The following is a 25,586-nucleotide window of genomic DNA, read 5'->3' on the forward strand; positions in this document are numbered from 1 at the left end:
TGCCCCCGCCCCCAACTGCCCCCGACTCCCCCAGCTACCCCTGACTCCCCCAGCTAACACCAACTCCCCCAGCTGCCCCTGACTCCCCCAGCTGCACCTGACTCCCCTGGCTGCCCCTGGCTCCTCCAGCTATCCCCCGGCTCTACCTGACCCTGACCCCTTAGCTTCTCTGACTCCTCCAGCTGCTTCAGCAATTGCTGACACATCCCCTATAGAATGTCCTCTCTGGATGCAAGTGAAGCTGCCAGCCTGCTCTGAGGTCAGAACAGGTTGCCTGGATCCTGAGTGTGGAGCTTATGGCCCTGGGTCTGCAAGCTGAGCCCTGGAACCTGAGACATGACCAAGGGATGCACCTCCTACTCTTGTCCTCACACTGGAGCACATGCCACCCTCCAAGGCCACCTTTTGGCCATCCTGGCCCCTGGGACCTGGCTCACAGCATCGTAATCTCAGAACTCTCTGCACCCCCTAGTTAACCACGGTCGCTGGGTTAGTCACCAATCATTACTGTCTTCCCTGCTAGACTGTAGCTGCGGGAGAGCAGAGACCAAGTGCCTAGTGGAGCGGCTGCACATAGTAGGTGCTTTATAAGCAACTGTTGGCTGGCAGATAACTGAGCATCTCCAAAGGCTCCCCTCACTGGTCATGAGAAACAGACAGGGAGGGCCATGGTGGACAAGCCAGGTCAGCCCACCGCAGTGCCGCGCCTGCTGATCCCTGCCTTCACGCCCTCCCGCCTGGGCCCGTACCTGCCATGATGCTCTCCACCACAGAGACAAAGTACGCAGGCTTGCTGAAGGTGGGAGGGTTGTCATTTTCATCCTGCAAAGCAGACAGACAGGTTGTAGGAGCCAGGGCGGCAGTGGGGGCTGGCAGCTGTCCTGTGCTGGCATCAAACGGGCATGGCTGGCACGGAGGTACTCTGGCCCCGACGTATAACCAGAGCCAGGCAGGTGTCACAGGGGGCCAGGCGCCCCTTTGGCTAAGCTATGGTTCAAGGAGGTGGGACAGGCCTTGGGGAAACATGTGGGGGTCAGGAAGGGCCGGTGAGGACCGGGGAGATGGAGAAAGAAGGCAGCAGTCGGGACTCCCTACCACTCCCGGCCCCCTGGCTCTCCCGTCGGTCTTCCTGAGTAAGCCGAGCTCCAAGCTTACTCCAGTTCTCCCACTTTTAGCTCATCGCCCCCACGAAGGGGATGCCTACTCAGACTTTCTTCCTCAGCTCTGCCAAGGTGATGGTGGAAGGTTCTAGAAACCCTCCCAGCAATGAAGGGAGAAAGGAGCAGCCCAACCAGGAAGACACTGAGGAATGCAGGCAGGGGGTCAGGTGGGTTCCCGGCCTGAATTCCAGACCCCACTGCACATTCACAGGAGCACGGCTCCTCCGCCCCTGGCGCATCCTGGCCCAGAACCACCCCCTTCAGATCTGAAGCAACCCCTCCTCTGGCCCAGCCTCCACCAGTGGCAGGGGAGAGGGACAGTGGTGGGGCCCGGAGCAGCCTGTCTCCCGCTCCTCCACACGCATCTCCCTCCACCATCAGGGAGACATTCCTACCCTTTAAGACTCTCTCCCTCGCCCCCTGCCTTTCGCCATCACTCAACAAGAACTGGCCCCTGTTCCCATCTTGGAGGAAGCCTTGCTGCCCCCCATCCCCCGACTCGGGGCCTTCCCTGCTTTCCCCACGAGCCCAGCACGATGCAGGCCCCAAGGGCCTCACGTACCCCAGAACTGGGAGCTCCGAAGAGGGAGACTCCTCAGTAAACCCCCTTTGCTGGAAGCACTTCTGGCTGATCAAACGTGAACGTGAGGGAGGCATGATATGGGGCTGTCTGCCCCTCGGGACTTCAGAGAACCCCATCCTACCGGGACTGTGGGTGCCCGGATAGGGACACGCTTCTTTCCCAGTGCAGCCCTGGCTCTGGGCTGCACCCTGGCTGATGCTGATCTGCCCCCTCCCCAGTCTCAGCGGACTGGCTGTGGGAGGCCTCGCCACACATCCAATGCCTCAACAGCATGCCCGGTGTCCCCTGGCGCGGCACCGGTGCCCCATATGTGTGTCTATTTAAGCCTTCTGCTTGGCTGCACGGAACAGCGCTGAGAATGTCAGTGACAGAGCATGAGGCAGAAACTTATTAGCGGTGATATTTCCCCGGATCCTGGTGCTGCATTCGCTATTAGTTCTAATTCAGCGGCTCCCTCTACAAAAGCTTATTGTCCCCTAATGGGAAATCTACAAACCGAGTTTGACTTCTTTATTAAAAACCAACAAGCAGTGGATGAAAAGGAGTCACCTGGCCCCTCTCACCCGCCCCTCCTCCTTCCAGAACCCTGTCGCTGGGATCTGCCTTTCCCCACCCCCACCCAGTGCAGTCAGTGCTGCCGTCCATGGCCTGGTGGAGGGAGACGGCAGCTCAGACGAGTGACAGCTACTTAAAAACCACCCACGTGCAAAATTAACCCAAAGGCGGTGACCTTTTCAAGTGTGGTCCTTAGACTCAGTGACTACACATCCCAGAGTCCTGCTTGAGAGACGATGTTCACGCACAGCCAGGGTGGCCCCTGCCTCTGTTGCCAGACCCTCCTCCTGCCGGGGGTGGGGGTGGGGGATGGGGGGCCAGGGAAGCCCTGGAAGGAGAGTGTGGAGCCCCCTCTGACCCTCAGGACAGCTTGGAGGGAATATCACCAATAACACTGTAACAACTATGTCCGGTGTCAGGTGGGTACCAGACTTGGGGTAACCACTTTGCAAGTTGTGTATTAGCAGTTGTGCACTTCTAGTCGCCATGTTGCATACCTAAAACGTATATAATATTGTATGTCAACTGTAATGGAAAAACACAGTTTTAAAAAGAGTACCAGGACGTGGTTCTGACGGGCAGGGCATCATTCTAGTTGGTTGGTATAAGCCTTGGCATTTCAGGTGGGAGGTTGCAGGTTCAACGGGCAGGTGTTTAGGCTCCTGGGGATCTGTTCCCGCCCTCCCTGCCACTCCTGCAGCCCGACGTGCCAGAGATAAGGCCCCAGACGCTCTGCCCTTCCCTCTGCTGCACCCTCCATGCCACCCCTAAACCCTGCTCCATGCGCCCACTCTTGGCTTTTCCGTCACGGCCAGCCCCATCCTATTTCGTAAGCGAGTGGGGTCCCCTGCCCAGATGAGGACCTTTGCACTCGGCAGCTGGCCCTGGAGCCTCAGCCTCAGTTGCGAGGACGAAGCTAGGGGCAGGGCAGCACCAGGGGCTGCTGGCAAAGCCAGCTGGGACAGGGCGGTCATCCAGCAAGCCAGCTCTGGGCGAGGTGTCTTCCTGAGCATATGTCAAATCACAGCGTATCTCGTAACCTGACAATCTGATCTCATTCTCCTGGAATCAGTACGTGCTAACTCTTCCATCAACATGTTCGCCCTCCCCTGCAGGCAGCCGCCTCTATGAGATGGGGGCAGGTGTGTGTGCGTGCAGCCTTGGAGGGTCTCGGGGGGTGCGGTGGGGGGAAGGCCTATCGTCACCACCATCTCATCCCCCGGAGGCTGGGGGGCTGCACAGGGCCAATGAGCCAGTGCGGAGACGGATTCAGAGACTGATCACTTCAGACACTAAACCCACTAAGGTGTGCGTGATTTCCATGTCAGACAAGCTGTGGTTTGCTTTCAGGCCCCTTTAGATCCTCAGAGGAGCGGAAAAAGGAAGTGAAAAGAAAGAGAGGGGGAGAGAGACAGGAGAGGAGATGGCCTTCAGGAATTCCCTTGAACTTCACAGAATGTAGCTCTAGGCGAGGGATCCCATGACACTTCCTCCAGCTCCTGTTCCCCTGACAGGGTGTCCTGAGGCCCCAGACCTCCCTGCTAGGACAGCCTTTGGGATGGTCTGCCAGGTAAGCCCCTGAGCTGTGGGGACAGTCAAGGACTTGCGGACACAGGGCTCAGGAGGGGCCCCTGGAAGCCTGGGAAGCACTCACCACCCCTTACCCTGGAGGGCAAGGCCAGCGCCCCTGGGTACTTACAAACACCTCGATGGTGACAGGGACAGTGCTGTTCAGAGGGGGGTTGCCAGCGTCCTTGGCCATGACCGTCAGATAAATCAGTCCGTTGGGTATCTGCTCGTAATCCAGGGGGCGGCTCACACTGATGACTGAAATGACAGGAACAGGCCCAGGGCCCCTGTAAGCAGCCTTCAGTACCCATCCAGCCAGGGCTTCCCTCGGGGCAGGAGGGGGCAGCTGGCATGAACTCCTGGAGCCTCATGGTGTTGACTTAGGTTTACTGACTGCCTGATATGTGGCAGGCCCCATGCGAGGCCACCAGGTGTGGCTACTCTGGTGGTAATGTACGCCCCGCTTTACAGATGAAGGACCCAAGCTCAGAGAGGTTTAGTCACTTGCTCAGAGACACACAGCTAGGAACTCAATAGAGCCAGAATTCGAGCCCAGGTTTGTCTGAATCCGGAACCCAGGCTCTTTCCCAGAAAGTGTCATTCCTACTTGTCTTTCTGTCTGTCTCACCCACTCACCTGGCACTTATCTAGAGGTCAGGGTCATGCCCAAGCTCTCTAGTCCTGTCCCTGTTACTGCTCCTGATACCCTCCAGATAACGGGCTTGCCCCTTTACTGCCCAGTGTCGGGCTGCCAGGGGGTGGAGCAGATAGTGGGGTACAGGTGGCAGCTCCCTGTCTTTTCCTCTCATTGCCTTTCTCCCCATTTCTCTTCTCTCCCTCCCTCCTCTCATTACCATACAGGCTCTTCATGCCTCTCCAATAGCTGCTCTGGGCACTCTGTAGACCCCTTGGGGGACACTCAGTGTCTGTAGACCCCTTGGGGGACACTCAGTGTCTGTAGACCCCTTGGTTACCCTCCGCAGACTCTGCTAGAAGGTGGGTAAAGACCCCTAGCGCCAGAGGTGGACAGAGGTGGAGAGGCAGGCTCTGGGGGAGGGGGCGCTAAGACCTCACACATCCCCACCCTGCACAGCCTGAACTCTCACCACAGTCCCCTTTGGCGTGAACCCGCTGATGCTCGGTTTTGGATGGGAAGGCAAATTGGCTTGGGAGTGGGGGCCTGGGTAATCTGCAAAGGCACTGCAACAATATTAAATTGCCACTTTCTATTTGGAAAACAGAAATCAAATTATTACTCTAGTCATATAAAACCGAAGGGAGGTCCTTGCAGCCGAGGGGAAGGGGAGGTGAGAGGGTGGGCAGAGGCACGGCATTGTCACGTTTCTTAAAGGGGCACCGACTTGACAGAGAACGTCAGGGTCAGGCAGCAGCCTCTGCAGCCAGGGCTGTGATTTCATACAGGCTCTTCATGCCTCTCCAATAGCGGCTCTGGGCACTCTGTAGACCCCTTGGGGAGCACTCAGTGTCTGTAGACCCCTTGGGGGACACTCAGTGTATGGCATTGCAGAATTTACCCTCCGCAGACTCTGCTAGAAGGTGGGTAAAGACCCCTAGCGCCAGAGGTGGACAGAGGTGGAGAGGCAGGCTCTGGGGGAGGGGGCGCTAAGACCTCACACATCCCCACCCTACACAGCCTGAACTCTCACCACAAGTCCCCTTTGGCGTGAACCCACTGATGCTCAGTTTTGGATGGGAAGGCAAATTGGCTTGGGAGTGGGGGCCTGGGTAATCTGCAAAGGCACTGCAACAATATTAAATTGCCACTTTCTATTTGGAAAACAGAAATCAAATTATTACTCTAGTCATATAAAACCGAAGGGAGGTCCTTGCAGCCGAGGGGAAGGGGAGGTGAGAGGGTGGGCAGAGGCACGGCATTGTCACGTTTCTTAAAGGGGCACCGACTTGACAGAGAACGTCAGGCGGCAGCCTCTGCAGCCAGGGCTGTGATTTCTGTGCCTGCATTTCTCTGACCCCGCGGTGGGGTGCTAGGAGTGAGCACTGGACGTAGAGTCATCCAATGCGCGTCCCTTCTGCCTTGGGGGCAGCGAGCACATCTTCACGCATTAGGGACGCTTTTCAGAGAGGGGATGTCCACAGGAGGCCTTAGAGCAGCCAGCAGGGGAAGGGAGGCGGGGCAATGGGAGAGACGCGGCCAAGACAAGGCAGTGGCCACTGTCAAAGGAGAGCTCAGAGAGAGGGTTCCGAGCTGCCGGGTTCTGGTGGTGGGAGGGGAAGTGCCGAAGACAAGGCTGGAGAGGCAGCCAAGAGCTAGACCACAGGGCCCCCCGGACAGCTTTGCTGTGTGGCCTCGGGCAAGTGGCTCCCTGTCTCTGTGTCCCAGTTGCTTCATCTGAAAAAAAAGAGGTGGCCTCATGGGATCGTGGAGCTTGAGGTTGCTGCCACTCCTTTCACAGCCTCTAGGGATCAGGACTCACAGCGGGCAGGCAGGGCAGAGTCCAAAGTGTGGAACTGTGCCTGGGCCAGGCAGGGTCCTCAGAGGTGGGGGGGGGGGGGCCTGGGCCTGGGCCAGGCAGGGTCCTCAGAAGGGTGGGGGCAGTCGCAGAAAGCTCACAGGATGGGGAAGCTTGACTAACGAGTCTCCACCCCACAGGTCTACCCGGACAGCCTTGCGGAGATATAGGGACTCCTCAGATTGTGGGAACATCAGCCGCCTGGCTGGCCATGGGCCTACGACCCCGAGAAAAACCTGGCCCGTCTGAGACAGAGATCTTGACCCATGGAAGGGTGGCCGCGTGCCACGTGCTGCTCCAGCCAACAGGAGCTACGGGGAAGCTCCCTGAATGCTCCGGCGTGTCTGAGAGTCAGAGAGCCCCCTTCTGAGGCAGGTGTGAGTGCGAAACGCAGCTCCCGCCTGCCAGCCCTCCTCCTGGCTGGACCCCTAGTCCTGCCCCCTGTACCTGCATAGCCTTCATACACGCTGATGTCGAAGTAGCTGCCAAAGGCGGAGGCGTTGACGATGCTGTAGGTAATCTGGTTGTTGGGAGGGGAGTCTTCGTCTGTTGCCTGGAAGGAAGAGGATGGACAGAGCCCTGTGAGCCAGAGGAGGGTGGGTGGGAGGAGGGCTGGTCCCTCTCAGCGCCCCCTTTCTGGGTGATCAGACCCTCCTGGCCTTGCAGCTGGAGGCTACAGCAGACACGTCTCATGTTGAGTGAGGAGCTATCCTGGGGAATCTGGAGGGCAGGCTGGAGGCCTCGGGAGAAGTGGGCAAGGCCAGGGGACAGAGAGGGTCTCCACCACACCTGGCAGGACCACCTCCAGCCCATTCCGTCCCAGCTTGCACATCCCACCCATGGAGGCCTTCCCTGACCTCAGGACTGGGTTAGGGCCCTGTGCTGTGCACCCCATCGGTTCCCCCGACTTCTTGTATAATTTCTGCCTGCCTTGCTCAGACTGTTAGCTCCTGGCGAGCAGGAACCTGTGTTTCTTGATTGCAGCTGCATACCTAGAGTCCAGCATGGTGTTTGCACACAGTAGGTATCTAATAAATGCATGTTGCATGAATGCAAGGAGGGAAGAAGGCACTTGGGATGGGGTCAGATCCTTCTCCCCCTGGACTGTCTCCAGGGGTGGCTGATGTGGGGTGGCTGATGAGCAGTCTGACTGAAGAGAGCCTAAGGGTGGCCCGCCACCCTGGGCGCAACAGGAGCGGAGTGGGGAGGGAAGAGGGAGAGCAGGGCCCCACAGGGAGCATGGCCCATGCTGGGAGGGCACATGGTCCTGCCTTCTGTATGCTCCTTGCCCACCTCCTCCCCCTCGTTACAGAAACGAGTTCTAAGTGGAGGTCCTGGTCCTGTCACTCTGGGTGGGCAGAGGGAGGAAGGGGCGTGAGGACACCAAGCAGCTTCACGGGCAGAGGTCGCTGGAGCCTGCTGGGGACGCGCTGCAGGAGGACACCTGGAGTGTAGAGTCCCGAGTTCTAGTCCGGCCTCTACTCCTCTGCTAATTCACTGTGCCTTCGGGGGTTCCCTCTTCCCACCTGCTCCCTTCCTGTGAGGTGGCTGTGCCCAGGGCCTCTGGTCCCTGCCAGCTACAGCGCTTCCTGATTCTCAGCAGCCTCTAAAGGGCACAGATGGGGGGGTCCTCACACAAGAAACTGCTCGCACTTGCCAAGGGAGATGAAGGAGGCGGCCTTTTGCTGAATGGCGACCTGAAATCTAAGCTGAGGCAGGCACTAGCTGCACTTGGTAACCAAGGCCATGAGGGGACGTCCTCACACAGACCAAGAACGTGACCCCCAAATCCGGTAGACTTCTTTGTGATGGAGGTTAGCAGCTCTCGCAGTGGCTTCCCAGGGGAATCGCCAAGAAGAGGGTACAGGCCGAGGATAAGATGAATGGCCCGACTGCAGGAAAGCCTGGCGCCTTACCCGGAGCCGCACCAGCTGTGTGACGGAAGGCTCATTCTCTCGCAGGGCACCCACGTAGGCATCCTTCTGGAAGGTGGGCACATTGTCGTTGACGTCCAACACGTTGATCCGGACCCGGCCTGTGGTCTCCTCCCCGCCCCCATCCCGGGCGATGACCGTCAAGGTGAAGCGCTGGATGAGCTCGTAGTCCAGTTTGGCGATCAGCATGATAAGTCCCGTGTCCTTGTCCAGAGAGAACCTGGGCCGGGCAGGAAGGAGGATGAGAGAACAGCTTGGTGTAAAGCAGCTTGTAGACAGGGCCTGCACTTACCAGCCTGTCCTCGCCCAAGGCGATAAACAGACACAAATAGTTGAAGTCTGAAATCCGCCTTTTTAACGTGCCCTCAATAAGAAGAGCATCTATTTGTAACGGGGAGTCGGGTGGGAGGTGGTGGGCAGGAATCAGGACCACCTGGGAGGTGACGTGTCAGGTACTGAAAGGGCGGGAGTAGGTGGATTTACTCAAAGAGGAAACTCGGGAAGAATGACCCTCCTTTGCTGCAAACAGGACTTTCTGCCTCCCGGACAGTCAGATGTGGAGAACTGTAATGGTCAGAGATTCTTGTAACTGACACCACACAAATACAAGGGTCATAAGAGACCAGTATGAATAATTATGTGCCAATAAATTGGACAACCTAGAAGAAATGGATAAATTCCTAGATACATACAACTTACCAAGACTGAATCAAGAAACAGAAAATCTATAAAAAAAAGAAACAAACAAAAAAAGAAACAGAAAATCTGAAAAAATAGCTACTAATGAAATCGAATCAGTAATCACAAATCTCTCAACAAACAAAAGTGAAGGACCAGACAGCTTCACTGATACATTCTACCAAACACTCAGAGATGAATTAATACCAATCTTTCTCAAACTCTCAAAAACAGAAGAGGAGGGAACACTTACAAACTCATGTTATGAGGCCAGCATTAACCTGATACCAAAACCAGACAAGGACACTAACAGAAAAATAAGTTACAGGCCAATATTCCTGATGAACATAGATGCAAAAATCCTCAACGAAATATTAGCCAACCCAATTCAATTAAAGGGATCACACACCATGCTCATGTAGGATTTCCTTCAGAGATATGAGAATGTGATACCCACAGATCACGGGTGTGATATTCATTAACAGGATACAACATTAAAGGATAAAAATCATATGATCATCTCAATTGATGCAGAAAAAGCATTTGACAAAATTCAAGATCCTTTTATTATAAAAAAAACTTTCAACAAACTGGGTACAGAGGGAATGTATCTCAATATAATACAAGCCATAGATGACAAGCCCACAGCTAACATCATACTTAATGGTAAAAAGCTGAAAGCTTTTCCTCTAAGATAAGGAACAAGACAAAGATACCTACTCTCATCACCTTTATTCAACTTAGTTTTGAAAGTCCTAGCCACAGCAATTAGGCAAGAAAGAAAAAGTCATCCAAATCAGAAAGGAAAAAGTAAAACTGTCACTATTTGCAGAAGATGTGGTACCATATATAGAAAGCACTAAAGATTCCACCAAAAAACTATTGGAACTAATAAATGAATTAAGTAAAGTTGCAGGATACAAAACCAATATATAAAAATCTTGTGCATTTCTATACACAAATAAGGAACTGTCAAAAAGAGAAATTAAGAAAACAATCCCATTTACAATCGCATAAAATAAGATACCTAGGAATAAATTTAACCAAGGAAGTGAAAGTCTATACACTGAAAACTATAAGATACCGATTAAAGACACTGAAGATGACAAAGAAATGGAAAGCTATTAAAGACACTGAAGATGGCAAAGAAATGGAAAGCTATTCTGTGCTCATGGGTTGGAAGAATTAATATTATTAAAATGTCCATATTATCCAAAGCAACCTACAGATTCAATGCAATCCCTCTCAAAATTCCAATGGCATGTTTCACAGAAATAGAACAAATAATCCTAAAATTTGAATGGAACCACAAAAGACCTCAAACAACCAAAGCAATCTTGAGAAAGAACAACGAAGCTGGAGGCATCATGCTCCCTGAGTTCAAACTATATTACAAAGCCATAGTAATCAGTACAGTATGATATTGGCATAAAAACAGACACGTAGATCAATGGAACAGAATAGAGTCCAGAAATAAACCCACACATATGTGGTCAATTAATTTATGACAAAGAAGCCAAGAATGCATAATGAAGAAAGGGTAGTCTCTTCAATAAATGGTGTTGGGGAAACTGGACAGCCATATGCAGAAGGATAAAACCGAACCACTGTCAAAATAAATAAACATGGGGATGCAATGTACAGCAATGTATATGCAAAGACTATAGCTAATAATGTTGTATTGCATATTCCAATGTTGCTAAGAGAGTAGATCTTAAAAGTTCTCACCTCAAGAAAAAAATGGATAACTATACATGTTAACAAATGTGAACTAGACTTATTGTGGTGATCATTTCACAACACACACAAGTATAAATCATTATGCTGTGCACCTGAAACAAATACCATATTTATGTCAATTATATCTCAATAAAAACACACACATATCTGGGCAATAAAACAAATTTTGCCATCCAGAGGGTGCTGAACCAAAATGTTTTAAACACCCAGCCAGGATAGTGAGTTTGGTCCTCTCTCAGGAGTTACCCCTCATCTTCTGCTCGAGGGACTGAGCCTCACAAATGTCTCCTGGGTCTACCTGGATCCAGGTCTACCTGGCTCCTCTCAACACCTCCTCAGGTGCCCCCAGGAGTCATCAGCTGACATTTGTGTGCCCTGACCTGTTCCACGCCTGCCAGCCAACAGGCCTGGAAGATCCTGGCTCAGAGACCAGGAAAGCCCTGGCCCAGAAGATGGGAGGCGATGAGGACACCCAAGATGACCAGGATAAGGCCCCCTGAACACAGATCCCTGAGGGACTGGGTGCCCTGTGCGCCGGTCCCGCTGCTCATTCCTTCCTCCCATTTTGAGGCCCCATCTCCACGGCAGAGAACGGCCGGAATGCACCCAACAATCCTTCTCTTCCTGGTCATTTACAGCCGGGCCCGTAATCCAGGCTGACAGCCAGCGCTGCCCTCATCCTGTTGGGCTTCCCGATGCATCAGACACTTCGGCTTCAGAAGCAGACCTGCCCTCTGAATTCAACTTGGCTCTCGATCACGTTAAAAACGAGAGCTGCTCCCGGCTCAGCTTAACCACAGACAAGAGAGAGAGAGATGCCCAGAAGCATGGCGGGTGACAGGGCGAGGCTGGCGTGGGTCGGGCCGTGAGGCGGGCACCTGCCTAATGGCTGCAGCATATCCCCCTCCCCCCGCCCCCCGCAGGCTGTGCCTCTGTGGTGAGACCACACGCGAGGCCTGGCCCTACGTGCCGTGTGCTGGCCGAGCTGCAGCCTCTGAGCAAGTGACTTAGCCCCTCTGGGCTGCGGTTCCCTCATCCGTGAAGTAGGGTGATAGGAGTGCCGAGCACTGAGCTCCAGCATTTAGCTTTGAGAGTTACATCTGAAAACGCACGCGAAGCACTTGGCAAAATCCCTGACACACGGTGAGGGCTTCTAAAGCGCTGGCCGCCGCCGCCACTGTGCTCTCATGAGCTTCGAAACTGCTTCCAACGCTTTGAAACGCTGTCTTTTGAGGGTCAGAGAAACTGCCCCGGAGACCTCAGGGGACTTGAGCAAGACTGTACCGCATCAGGGTCCAACCAGCAGCAGTGCCCTTGGGTTCCCGCTCCCAGCCCGGGGCTCAAGCCATGGGTCGTAGCCCCTCCCGGGCACTGAGAAGTTTCCCATCACAGGAGTGGCAGAGGGCCACCGGGAAGGAGCGGGGCAGGGTCTCACCGGTCCGGGTCATCGCTGAAGAAGTAGTTGACTTCCCCGAAGGTGCCCACGTCATTGTCCGTTGCCTGCAAAGGTGAGAACAACAAGTCGTCACTGCCAGGCCCGGCTGAGGCCCCGACCCCACCAGGAGCTATCCACAGCAAGCCTTGGTCCTCCCGCACGACTCCTCTGGCCCACGCCAAGCTTTCTAGAGCCACGAAGGTCAACATGGTTGCCCCAGTCACAAACAGCTATTTAAATGTATACGGGAGAGCAGGGTTCTGGAAGTTCCATCTTTTACCGAAATCCCTAACTTTGTGAAACCACCCCTCCTGCTTCATGTCAGGCCGGGCAGGCTTATTCTTTGCAGATCTTAGGAGCTTGGTGTCATGACCTGTCAGTTTGAGAAATATCACAAATGAAGGGGGCGCGCGGGGGGGGAGGGGGTGTCAGCATCTGCTGGATTCTCCAGTTTTTCTCCCGTCTCTAAAGATGCCAAGTCAGATGCGCTGCCCAGTGAAAGAGGCACCTGAGGGGCATTTCTGGTGCCCCTCCTTGAACCCCAGGAATAATCCATCGCATGCGTAGGGCAGGCTGTCATCTGACTGGCAACCTCTTCCACTGCAAACACCCTCTTTTCTCCCCACCCATCTTCTCTGGCACCTCTCTCTGCCTGAACAAGTGGTCTGAGTGGGAGCTGCCTGCTCTGCCCATGACCACAGGACTGGGCTGGGAGTGGCCCCCGACTGCAGCTGGCCAATCAGAATCCTTCCCTGGGATTCTTTAAATGGTTGCCGGGGGTAGAAGTTTTCCTCCAAAGCAGTGAAGCTGGACCAGAGTGAACTGGGGGCGGTTGGGTGGTTGGGGAGGATGAAGGTGCCCCCAGGGGAGAGCTGGAAGACAGGGGCTGGGTCCTGGTACTTCTCGGGTCCTGGGGGTTACATCCCTTCCCACCGCAGTTTGGTCTGTGAGTCCAACAAGACCTGTTTTACCCAGGCTAACCCAACAGCTTTCTATCACAAGTAGTGGAAAGAGCCTGGAGGGAGAGAGGCGCACCTTATGCTGATGACAAGAGCGAGCATGGTGACCCTGCCAGCCTGTGCTATCATACCTTTTACATTTTCAAAGACCATCCATGTTTATCCTCACAACGTGATGAGGAAGACAGACATTTCCACCCATCTCACAGATCACAAAACTGAGGTCTAGGCCCCAGTGAGGCCCAGAGTAAACCTCTTCATGACAATCCTATTAGGGACAGGGAAACCGAGGCACAGAGAAGGCAAATGGCTCACCCAAGGCTTCACAGCTATAAAAGGGAGCAGAGTAAGGATTTGCATCCAGGGCCGCCTTGCCGTGCTCCGAGTCTCGGTGTGTTATTGCTTCTGGCCCTCAGAAGCAGAGGCACTGGTTCTTCCAGGGGAGAGGAGACCAAAGCCCCTCCCAACAGCCGGCCTCTCTCCCCCACTTCCAGGGGCTGGAGGGGCAGGGGAGGGGAGGAGCCCGTGTTCCCTTCCATCCCACTGACATATAACCTCACCCTGTTTGGTATTATTAGACCAGAATCACTGCAGCTCGGCCTGGGGAACAGCTGGCCAGCTGCCATCGAGCCCACGCCGAGGGGTCAATGTGCAGAGAGCCCCGTTCCAGGCCAGTGTCAACAGCCCAGGTCACCGTGTGACCAAACAGCAACCCCAGGGGCCTCAGCATCCTCGTTTGTCAAAGGAAAGTGTCTGTGGCCATGAGGTCAGGGCCACAGCTGCCAGGCTCACCTTCCGGCACGGACGATGCCTGCACACAGCAGCGCTTCGCGATGCTGGGAAATGGATGATTAAATACGAGTAAGAAGCGAGGGGTGAGGGGAAGGGAGTTGGTGGAGAGATGGGGGCAAAGACAAGGAGGAGAGAGGTTTCAAAGGGAAAGAGAGGAATGGAGCAGGAAGGGTGAAGAGACGGGGGCCAGGGAAAGGCAGGGAGAGTGGCCAGGAAGCAGGAAGGGGATCGGGGAGGTAGAGAGGGCTGGGCTCGTGCAGGAAGTGAGGGGCCTGGGGCACCTGAAAGCCACACAGGGACCCTAGGTGACCTCCAGACTTGCACTTGGACTGTCAGGGTGGGGAGGACCCCCGAGGTCCCCTTGTACAGTACCCTTCACCCTGGCACCCGGAGCAGCTGAGGCGGAGGGAGATTCAGTGTTGAGCCCCTGGGGACAGATAGAGCTGCCATTCTCCTGCCCCCTCCACCCCCCAGGTGGGCCGGGCACAATGGCTCGCACAATGACCCCTTTCCCTGGGGGCCTCTCGCCGCCCGCCCAGGCCGCCCATGCTGACCAGGAAGATTTGTGAGTCCTTTACTGCCACTGTCTAATGACCGTATGAAATATGTATGCGTGGTGAAGGGGAGAGGGAGAACTTTCATTTTTCAAATGCATGAAGCAGAATAATAAGATGGAAAACTGCATCTGTGCCCCTGCCAGGGTGGGGGCAGCCAGCAGAGAGGGCCTCCCTAGGGCCAGTGCCAGGCTGCAGTGGGGCCCGGTGAGGGGCCCTGCTCCCTGTGCCCGGGAGGAGGCAGCAAATCCAACCACTCGGCAGTCCTCCCTGGTGCCCTCAGGGGGCAGCCCCTCCTCTTCTGCCTGCCTTCCAGCCCCACACTCCAGCCTTTGCTGCGGGCTCCAGCCTCCTCTCGGACCCAGGCTGGACCTGACTGGCCCCATCTGCGTAGGCTGCTTCCTCCCTCCGCCTGGCTTCCCCGCTCCTGTCTTCCCTGCCCCAAGGTTGTTTCGGGCTCTGCAATATTCCCAGCCCTGACTGCACGTGGGAGCTGAAGCTGTGCGCTGATGTGTTTCTCACCCTGCTAAGCGGTGGCTCCCTGAGAGTGGGGCAGGGCGGGGTCAGGGGGCCTGGACATAACAGCAGCTCAGGAAAGCTCCTGGTAGCTGTCCTCTGTCGCTACATTGGCACCCACACCCACCTAACAGTATCAGTGTGTACATTTCAGTTTGGACCACACCACCATGAGGAGGTACCATTATAACGCCTGCTCTCTGCCTTTAACACACAGATGAACGAAAGATGATGTTAAGGAACTTGCCCAAATCTCACGACTGATAGGCAAGTGCAGAGCTGGCCTCCACGCCCTTTGTTTTAGACCAGTGGTTCTCAACCTTCCTAATGCTGCAACCCTTTAATACAGTTCCTCATGTTGTGGTGACCCCCAACCATAAAATTATTTTCGTTGCTACTTCATAACTGTAATTTTGCTACTGTTATGAATCGTCATGTAAATATCTGGTATGCAGGATGTATTTTCATTGTTACAAATTGAACATAATTAAAGCATAGTGATTAATCACAAAACCAATATGTAATTATATATGTGTTTCCCGATGGTCTTAGGCGACCCCTGTGAAAGGGTCGTTCGACCCCCCAAAGGGGTCGCGACCCACAGGTTGAGAACCGCTGTAACCAACCAGCACTGTGGGATAGACAGCCCCAGGCCCGTCAGTCCCATGGCAGAGGCCTCAGCAGCTCTGCAATGCCAGCCGGTCCAGCAGAGGGCGCTGTCGGGGCCAGTGACAGGCTCCCCCCGCAGCCCCACGCAGGTGCCATGGCACCTTTTAAAACAATCTCCTTCCCAAGGCTGGCTATAGGCCTGAGCAACGGAAAGACCAACAGACAAATCAAGTGCCAGACAGACAGTGGCCCTCATGCCCACTTCAGAAAGGAGGGTCCGAGGAGTGGCCAGGGGCCTGTGCATAGAGAACAGAGGTCCTTTCCGCGTCATGAACACCTTTGCCCTCCCGCCACGTTCCAGGATGAGCAGTCCATCTCCTGGCAGGGTGGCCTCCAGGCTCTTGCAGGCCAGTCAGATGGCTACCGGGGTACGGGATGGGGGGCCAGCTGGCAGGCTGGGTGGCTCCCATATTGTACCTGGCAACACTAAGAAATGACAGACCGGGTGCAGGTGAGCACCTCAAGCGGCTGCAGGCCCTCCCGCTGGTGCCTCTGTGCCCACCACTGCCCTCCCAGGGCTGGACTCTCACCCACGGTTGCACACTGGTATGTCGAACTACTTGCCAAGACTTTCAGAGGCGGCCCAGGGCGAGAAGTCAAAACCAATAGCTAAAACCTCCAGTGCTCCCCCTGCTGCTGAGTCAATCCCAGCCGGGCCCCTGGTGTCCAGGCGCTGCACGGCCACTGGCCTGGTGGTCTTGCGCTCACTTCTCCCGATGCACCTGGACTCTTCTTTCACTGCCTGGTTGCGCCATCCCTTCATTCCGTAACTGCTGTCCAAGCTCCGCCCCCCCACCTCCCCCAAATGCTGTGCAAGCGCCTGACCACTCACCGTTCTCACGCTGAGCCCCTCGCGGTACCGGTTCGGAACACGCAGCACGATCTGCTATTCCTGAAAGCTGCCTGCGTATGCTGTCCCCTCCCCTTGCAGAGAAGCCCATACCCTGTAACTGCTGTCCAAGCTCCGCCCCCTGCCCCCCACCCCCAAATGCTGTGCAAGCGCCTGACCGCTCACTGTTCTCACGCTGAGCCCCTCGCGGTACCTGTTCTGAACACGCAGCACGATCTGCTATTCCTGAAAGCTGCCCGCGTATGCTGTCCCCTCCCCTTGCAGAGAAGCCCATACCTAACTCCTTTTTGTATCCTCCCTTGTGCCCGGCACAGGGCTCAGGCACTGGGCTCAAAATCTTTGCCAAATCCAGTAAGACCTGGAACTTCCGTGGTCAGCTACGGAGCGCCAGCCTGATCCTCCTCCTGGCGGCTGAGCCCCTATCAGCAGACACCACGGTGGGCACTGAGCAGCCAGAGTGGGGCTGCTGTGCTGCCCAGGACGCATGGCTGGGGTTCGCAAAGCCTCTCCAACAGGTCCCCCAGGCTCAAGCTGCCCTCCGAGCGCCCTTCTGGCCAAACCTCCGCGGCAGAGGAGGGCAGGGACTCACCGAACGGCCCAGGCAGTTGCCTATGGGGCACAAGCAGAGTGGGTGAGAAGGGCAGGTGGAGGGTATTGGAACCCCATGGGGAAAACTTTCAGGAAGACAGGGGCCAGACTCTCACTCAGTCACATATTCAGCAAGTATTTCCTGAGCTTTTCCGATGTGCCAGCGACTGTGCCAGGCACTGAAGTCACAGCCATGAGCATGATAACGCTCCTGCCGGAAGGTGACTTACAATGGGAAAGGGAGACAATGGAGGAGAGAAGTAACTAAATAACCATTTCAGACAGACAGTGATAGGATCTGTGAGATAAATAAAGCAGAAAATGAGCTGGCAGGTGCCTGGGCTGCTGGTTGAGATGGGCCAGTCCTGGATAAGAGCTCCCCTCGGTCAAGTGTATTTGGGTCTACTGCCCAGCCACTGGCTGGACACCGAGAAGCCCAGGTAGCTTTTGGTAAGAGCTGGCCTCCTGCAGCTCCCAAGGCCTGGAGGGGGCTCAGAACGTCTCTGCTTCCCCTTCCCCCACTCCCCCCCGGCCGACAGCCTGCCCTAGTGGATGCGTTTGCAGCCCAGCACGACGGGCCAGCAGGTCAGCATCTGTCCCCGTGGTCAGCACCTGGGAGAGGGGTCCAGGACTGGCTGCTGCCCAGGGCCTGATTGATAAGGCGTCTTTTCTGATTCTTCCCAACACTGGCATTACCAGCAAAACTAATTCCCTCATTTGGGCCTTTATAATTGCGTCGGCAAGTGCTTATTTCTGTGATGGACAATGCCGGCAGAACTGTAATTTTCTTCTGCTGACAAAAAGGAAAAAAATAAATACACACGGGGGGGAAATTCCAAAGGTAAAGACAAGGTGAACCTGCAGTGGGGGACTAGTCAAATCCCCAGAATGGCCAGGCCTGAGTCATAAATGCTCACCATTCCCCTGGCTGTCAGATGGGAAGGGGTACCACGGTGCCCCCTGCCGTTTCCCTTTGAGCACATACTATGTGCCAGGCGCGGTGCCCAGCATTTCTCATGCTTTATTCCATGTCATCTTCCCAACAGCCTTCTGTACTAATACCATCCCCATTTTACAGATAGAGAGGAATGAGGCTCAGAGAGGTCAATCAACCTGCCCAAGGTCAAACAGCCACAGGGCCGGGATGTGAGCTCAACACACCGACTGCAAGAGGGTGCTCATTACCATCCCCTCCTCCTGCTTCCTGTGGGTGGGGCGGGGCTTGAGGCATCTATCTCCAGTATGAGAGCTCAGCCATGGGACCCAGGGTGCTCCTACCAGGTCACTGCCCTCACCCTGTAGAAGCCAGATGCACCCCCACAGGCAGTCTTCTCCTTGCCAGAGTGGCTCTTCTCCCAGCCTCTACACAGAGAGGTGGGCTCCAGCAACACCCGTGCCCAACTGCAGAGGGGGCAGGGTCTCTGACTGTGGTTTCCCTGGATGCAGGCCCTTAGCCAAGACCCTTGGTCCTCAAAGAAGGGCCCCCATTCTAGGCTCAGGGCCTAGACCAGGGAGGCTGTCACCTGGTGAAGGCTAGGGCAGCCTGGCTGGCTGTGGGTGCCCTCCTGACCCAGCCAGGGGGCTGGGGTTGCTTGAGATGGAGGGAGGTGTGTCACCCAGCACCCTCTGGATGTAGCTCTCCCTTTAACTTGTATGCCAGGACTCTCTGCCCAGCCCAGCTCCCTGCCCTTTGATGCCCATCTGATAGCGCATGCCCACTCCCAGGGGGCCCTCACTTCAACAGTGGTCAGGTCCTCTTGTCTCTTGGTCCCTTCCCAAGAGCCCCTCTGTTTTCACAATGAATGGCCACTCTCTCACCCTCTTCCATTCATTTGCCCTGGACGGAGGCGCCCTTACAGGGTGCCTGCCTTGCCCACACACTGCCCCCATGTAACCCTGCCCCTCACAGCTGTCCCTCATCATGGCCTTGCAGGTGCCCATCTGCAAGGTTGGGCCTTACCCGCCCACCTGACTCCCGCCTGCTCTGGCCTTCTCCCACATCTCTCCCACCCTGGCGCATGGACCCCGCTGCTCTCTGATCTCGCGGATCCTTCCCTGGGACAGACACCCTCCTCTCTCATGGTTCTAAATGTCCTCTACCCTTCTTTATAGCTTGTCTTCTTTCTCCCCATGTCCTCACACTTCCCTACCTCTCTCTCTCTACACGTACACATACATGCACACACATGTGCGCGCACACACAGCACACATTTTCTCTCTTCCTCTCTCTGTCTCAGGCAGCCCCCAATACCTCCCTGTTTCCACATATTGTTATAGAAACCTTCTCTTTCACTTTCGGTGTCTGGCTCAGGTGGACCCCATCCTGCTACACACCACACACAGACACACCTCCCTCCATCTCAAGCAACCCCAACCCCCCATCTCAGCCCCTGTGGCTCCTCCACATCCCCTCCCCGGCCACCTGTGTGCCTCTCCCCGCAGGCTGGCAACTGGCAGGCACACACTCAATCACTCCCCACCAGAGCCCCTTGTCACGCATGCTCGCCCGGACACCCTGCCCGGGGCTTCTGCTCTGAAGCAAGGCGGGCCCAGATGCCTCCCCAGCAGCCCTGGGTCCCAGCAATGCAGGCAGCTGCAGGCGCGGCGAGCAGTTCTGCTCCCATGCACGGCTCTGCAGAGAAGGGCACGCAGTACAATTTGTTCAGGAAACAATAGCAATGTTTGACATGTCATAAGGATTGATGGAGCAGAAATTTACATGGGAGAATGCATTTTTAAACAGCTCCACGGAGCACTGGTGCTTTGCTGGTAACGCTTTGCACATTCATCATCTGCTGAGCCCCTCCAAGTAACTCCTTAAACTACGTGAGAGTAAGTGCACTCTTGCAAACTCAGGGGACTGAGGTGGCCTGTGGGAGGCAGGAGGCAGGAGGCGGGAGGGACTCTGCTGGAGGAACTTGGAAGCCAGAGGCTGGGGTGACGTCCATTCGTCCTGATTAGGCCCCTGAGGCCTGGTCCTCTCCCCTGTTCCCACACTTCCTCCCATGTGCAGTGGGTGAGGATTTCAGCTTTTCTCGGGGATAAGAGGTAAAAGCTAATGGCTGGGAAATATCATGTAGTCTGCCCTGCACTTCTGGGAAGATGCTTGGTGACTCAGTTTCCCCTGTCATCTCTAATCTGAGAAGGCAGCTAGGGATGATGGGTGAGGGCATGGTGGGTGTGAGGGGCAGAGGTAAGTTCGGCTGGAAGCTACTGCTTGTGGGTCCCTGGGCCGGGGGGATGGTCACACAACGAGGAGGAGGGGAGACAGTGACGGTGATATCCTTTGTAGGAGATGAGAGGGTGAGTGTTCCGGGTGGGCAGGGTACCAGGACGTGAGCGATAGCGTGCGGGAGAGGATGTGGGGAGGCTGGGGGGCTCAGGAAGAAAGGTACGTTCAGGAGAGCCCGGCATGCAGAAGGCCTTAGGACAGAGGGCACTGCCAGGGACTGCTGGGGCCGGAGGCTCTGAGCAGATGATAAAGTGGAGCAGCTGAGGGGGAGGGCAGTTAGGGGAGGGGGGGGGTCCAGCGGGTGGGGGGGCTGCAGAGAAAGAGAAGGGGCCTTCCTCCCTCGTGTTCCATTGTGGACCCAGGATGGACACCCGTGCCCATGGCAGACATTACTAATCAATTATGGTACCGAGTACAGAGAAGGCCTCAGGCTCTCCCTCAAGCCTGTCTTCTCTGCAATCAACAACCAACCGCAGGGAACTCGTGTCAAAGCCTTGTTGCTATACGTGCCAATGAAAAAAATGGGCAGAGGATCCGGACAGACACTTCTACAGAGAGGACATAGAGATGGCCAACGGACATATGGAAAGATGCTCAACGCCACTAATCATCAGGGAAGTGCAAATCAAAACCACAGTGAGATATCACCGCACACCTGTCAAAAGGGCTATTGTCAGAAAGTCAACAAAGATGACAAGTGCGGGTGAGGACGTGGAGAAAAGGGAACCCTCGTGCACTGTTGGTGGGAATGTAAATTGGTGCAGCCCCGATGGGAAACAGTGTGGCGATTCCTCAAAAAAACAGAACTACCATACATACAACCCAGCAATTCCACTTTTGGGTATTTATCTAACGAAAACAACAACACTAATTCGAAAAGATACATATACACCTATGTTCACTGCAGCATTATCTACAATAGCCAAGATATGGAAGCAACCTAGGTGTCCAACAGATGAGTGGATAGAGAAGATGAGGTACATATATGCAGTGGAATATTACTCAACAACCAGAAAGAAGGAAATCTTGACGTTTGTAACAACATGGAGAGACGTAGAGGGTACTATGTTAAGTGAAATAAGTCAGACAGAGAAAGACAAGTGCCATATGATTTCACTTATATGTGTGAAATCTAAAAAACAAAACAAATGAACAAATAAAGCTGATTTATAGATGCAGAGACTAAACTCATGGTTGCCAGAGGGGACGGGTGTAGGGGGGCTGGGTGAAAAAGATGAAGGAGAATTAGAGGTATAAACTTCCAGTTAGAAAAAAAAAGCCATAGGGAAATAATCTACAGCATAGAGAAAATAGTCAATATCATCATAACTATGAACAGTGACAGATGGCTACTACACTTACCATGGTGATCACATAATAAGGGATATAAATGCAGAATCACTATGCTGTACACCTGGAACTAATACAACACGGTATGTCAACTATACTTTAATAAAAACAAAGTGTCCAGAGCATCTTTTTTAAAAAAAACCTCTTTACTATTCCTGCTGGACTCTGTTCCTGGAGGGCTAGGAGAGTGCTTGGGGGAGGGGTGTGTGTGGGGATACACCGTATCAGACCAGGCAGGAAGGTTCTCAAAAAAGACTTGTGGCTAAGTGCAGAGTCATGAAAATACTCCCGAAATGGGACACGGAGGTCTGGGTTCTGATCCAGCATCTGCCCCACCGTCCAGTGTGGGACTGTGAGTGAGACACTGGGCTGGGGGCTTGAGGGTTGCACAGCCTTCTGACTGGTCTGGGTCTCCCTGCTTCGGCCCTGGCACCAACCTCCCATCCTCCACCAGAGCCAGGGGAGAGCCTGACAACACAAGACACCACTCACCAGCTTAGAAAGCTCCCAGAGAATGTAAGTCAAAACCCCAGCTGCCTGCCCTGGCCCCTGAGGCCTGATGTGGACCAGCCTCTGCAGCCTCGACCTCCTCTGCTAACCCGCTGCTCCGTTACCCTGCTTCCTCCTTCAGTCTTCAGGTTCCTAACAGGCCAAGCTTGCTCTTCCCGCACTTGAGGTTCCCTCTGCCAGGAATGCTCTTCCTGATCTCCCCAGGCAGGCTCCTGCCCGCCCTGGAGTCTCAGCAGACAGGAATTCCTTACATTTGTCAATGTATTTGCATTTGTAAAAGCAAGCTCTGCTGCTGGGATGACAGACTCCTGGGACAGAACAGGAACTAGGAGCTGAGGTGGTCACTGTAGTTGCATAGGCGGTGGTGAGAGCGATGGGGGCTTGGACAGGGTGGTCGGGGACATGCTGCAGCTGCTGGTGGATGGAGGTGGTCGGGAGGAGAGCATGGTTTGGGCAGGAGCATCTGGGCGAATGTTACTCGCTCTTCTCCTTCCACTAGAACTTAAGCTTTATGAGGGCAGGAACTGAGTCTGGCTTGTCCCCCATGGATCCCAGTGCTGGAGGCTTTCGACAAACAGGGGCTGAATGAATGGATGGGGAGATTATATATGACTAGAGGCCCGGTGCACAAAAATTTGTGCACTCGGGGGGGGGGGGGGGCCCCCCCGCCCGCGCGGGGGACCGCTCGGGGGATGACCACCTGCTGGCTTAGGCCCACTTCCCGGGGGATTGGGCCTAAGAAGCTGGCAGGACATCCCTCTGGGAGCCCGGGAGCCCTTGGGGGATGTCCACTTGCCAGCGGGGAGCAGGCTTAAGCTGCAGTCAGACATCCTTAGCGCTGCTGAGAAGGTGGGAGAGGCTCCCACCACCACCGCTGTACTGGCAGCCGTCAGCCTGGCTTGTGGCTGAGCAGAGCTCCCTCTGTGGGAGCGCACTGACCACCAAGGGCAGCTCCTGCATTGAGCGTCTGCCCCCTGGTGGTCAGTGTGTGTCATAGTGACCAGTCATTCCCAGTCATTCTGCTGTTAGGGTCAATTTGCATATTACCCTTTTATTATATAGGATGACTTACATAGGAGGTCCTTTCTACCAGTGACAAGCCAACTGCAAATCCTGAGTAGATGGACTTCTAGGGAGGGAAGGACAGCAGGAGGATGATGATGGGGGTGGGGTGGGGGTGGAACCACAGGAGAAAGAGAGGAAGAGAGAGAGAAAAGAGTGGGGAGGGAAGAAGGAGGAAGAGATAAAGAGGAGAGGAGAAAGAAGAGGAAAAAGGAAGAGGAAGAGAAGGAACAACCACAGTAACATCCACTGTAAGCCTCAGTTTCCTCCTCTGTAAAATGGGGCTGACAATGCCACCTGACTCGCTGGGATGGCTGAGGACTAAGGTCCTACATGTGAGGTGCTTTAGACAAGCAGTCACCAACCGGTGGTCCGCAGACCACTGGTGGTCCTCGGGGTGCAAGGTTGGCGACCACTGCTTTAGACCAAGGCCTGGCACAAGGTGCACATTTCTGAGTGAAGCTGGTATTAGTATTCCCACTCCCAGCTCTAACTGCTTTCTTTGTCCCTCTGCAGATCCCCAGCCACCGCCAGGTGGGAGGAAGGGGGCGAGGCACTGAGCCTGCAGGAGGGCCCTCTGGCAGGAGCCAGGCCTGAGCCCGCGTATTAACGTGTCAGTCCTGCGGAGGGGAGAGGAGGGATTCGAATCCCAATGCACTGACAGGTGCTCTCAAGGTGTGTGGCCCCAGCTTGTTTGTTATTGCAGCCGCGGTGGTTGTCCTTGGGTTCCGCCACTGCCTTTTGTTTCTCTTTATTTTATTTTAAAACCTGGAAATAAAAATAGATGGGGAGCAAATTGCTCTGGCCGGCAGCGCTGTGCTTAAAGAAGTCGTCGTGGGAAAGCAATTACGGGGACGTCAAAGGCTGTCAGGGTGGCCGGCAGCTGCCTAGTTGTCTCCTGGCCCCCTGCTGAGAGGAGTGGGAGGAGGAGGGTGTGTGTGTGTGTGTGTGTGTGTGTGAACCTGCAGGAGCAGTGACAACGGGGATAACAGGCCACCGCCTTGCTGAGCGGCACCTTGGGCCTGGCACAGTGTGAGGAACCTGACACAGTGATCTGTCCCTAAGTTGTCCTAAGACAACCACCAAGACAGGTTCACAATCCCATTTCACAGATGGAATAATGCAAAACTGGTAACAACAGCATAGTCCTCGCTGGGTTGTGGGCACTATTCTGACAATCTCTGTGGGTGAACGCATTGCATCTCCGCTCCTGCTCCAGAAGATGAGCACCAATGCCACCCCCGCCCGCCTCCTGGGTGCGGAAATGCCGACCGGAGGAAGCCTCGAGCTCACCGCCACTCACCAGGGCCACCTGTGCCTCTCTCAGCCTCTGGCTTCTCAAGGAAGCAGGTGGCGTGATGGGGTGTCCATGTCCCTGGAAGCCACCCTCACTCCGTGGGGGCTGGGAGTGGGTGGGATGCCTGGGGCACAGCCTCTCCCTCACATCTCCCAGTGGACCGAGCTCCAGTAGTGCCCCCTGGTGGTAACAGGCTTCACAACGCCCCCTCCGTGACCTTGTCTCACTTCCCACTCCCACCTGAGTTTCCTGGGGTCACTTTCCAAGTACCCCAGAAGCCTGGTCTCAGGGCCTGCTTGCCCGGGAGCCACACCTCACACCAGGCCTCTGGCTGGCCACTGGCACACACGCTGAGCCAGGCAGTATTCCCCTGCCTCACAGCTGTACGTGGCGCAGGGTCCACACTCAGTCTGTCTGACACTCACACACACAAAGCAAAGAAGAAAAAAACCAACAATCCCACTCCTCGCCCTCTCACAACACTGTCCATCCTCTCATGCTCTTGGGTTTGAGGAAGACTCAATCGAGTGACTTAAAAAAAATCACATCTGACCATCAGACAAAGAAAACTGGGATGCAGAAAGCATTTTCCCAGGACGCAGGAGGAGGGAGGGTGGCTGGCTGGCCATGAATGAGACACAATCAGGAGGACACAGGCCTCTCTGGGCAGCTATCAAGCTGGGATTACGTGGTAGCAGAGGAGAGGGGAAAGGGAGGGTGCGGAGAGGCGTGGGGACAGACACTGTGGCTGAGGCTCAGTTAAGTGGGACCTTATGTGAGGAGGAGATGGAAGGAGGAGGACAAGGCAGCCCAATCAACCCCCTGGGGGTGCAGCCAAACCACGGCTGGGACCGCCTCCCCCCAATACTGGATCTCACCACCCTGAGTCTGCCGCCCTCCCTCTTCTCCCCTCCCCTGTGGGATGTAACCGGCAGCTCCAGGTCTAGTGGGAAGATGGCAGGGTCCTGCGTGTGGGCTAGTCCTACCCAGGAGCCAGGACATGTCCTCACTCCAAAGTGACTTGGAGCCCAGGTAGCACCCCCCCCCCCCCCCTTCCTCCC

General features: G+C 55.2%; 1 protein-coding gene across 1 annotated transcript in view; it reads right to left on the minus strand.

Moving 5' to 3' along the window:
* The window catches only part of CDH23 (cadherin-related 23), a 381,871-nt gene that overhangs the window by 141,294 nt on the left and 214,991 nt on the right, over positions 1–25,586 (minus strand). Inside the window, exons 14-18 of the mRNA XM_005882725.2 lie at positions 12,147–12,211; positions 8,276–8,513; positions 6,807–6,912; positions 3,998–4,125; positions 750–822 (exon numbers count right to left, since the gene is read on the minus strand). Of these exons, the coding sequence (XP_005882787.1) occupies positions 750–822; positions 3,998–4,125; positions 6,807–6,912; positions 8,276–8,513; positions 12,147–12,211 (610 nt within the window). The remainder of the gene's footprint in view (positions 1–749; positions 823–3,997; positions 4,126–6,806; positions 6,913–8,275; positions 8,514–12,146; positions 12,212–25,586) is intronic.

The sequence above is a fragment of the Myotis brandtii genome, unplaced genomic scaffold, assembly GCF_000412655.1.
Source record: "Myotis brandtii unplaced genomic scaffold, ASM41265v1 scaffold735, whole genome shotgun sequence".
NCBI lineage: Eukaryota > Metazoa > Chordata > Mammalia > Chiroptera > Vespertilionidae > Myotis > Myotis brandtii.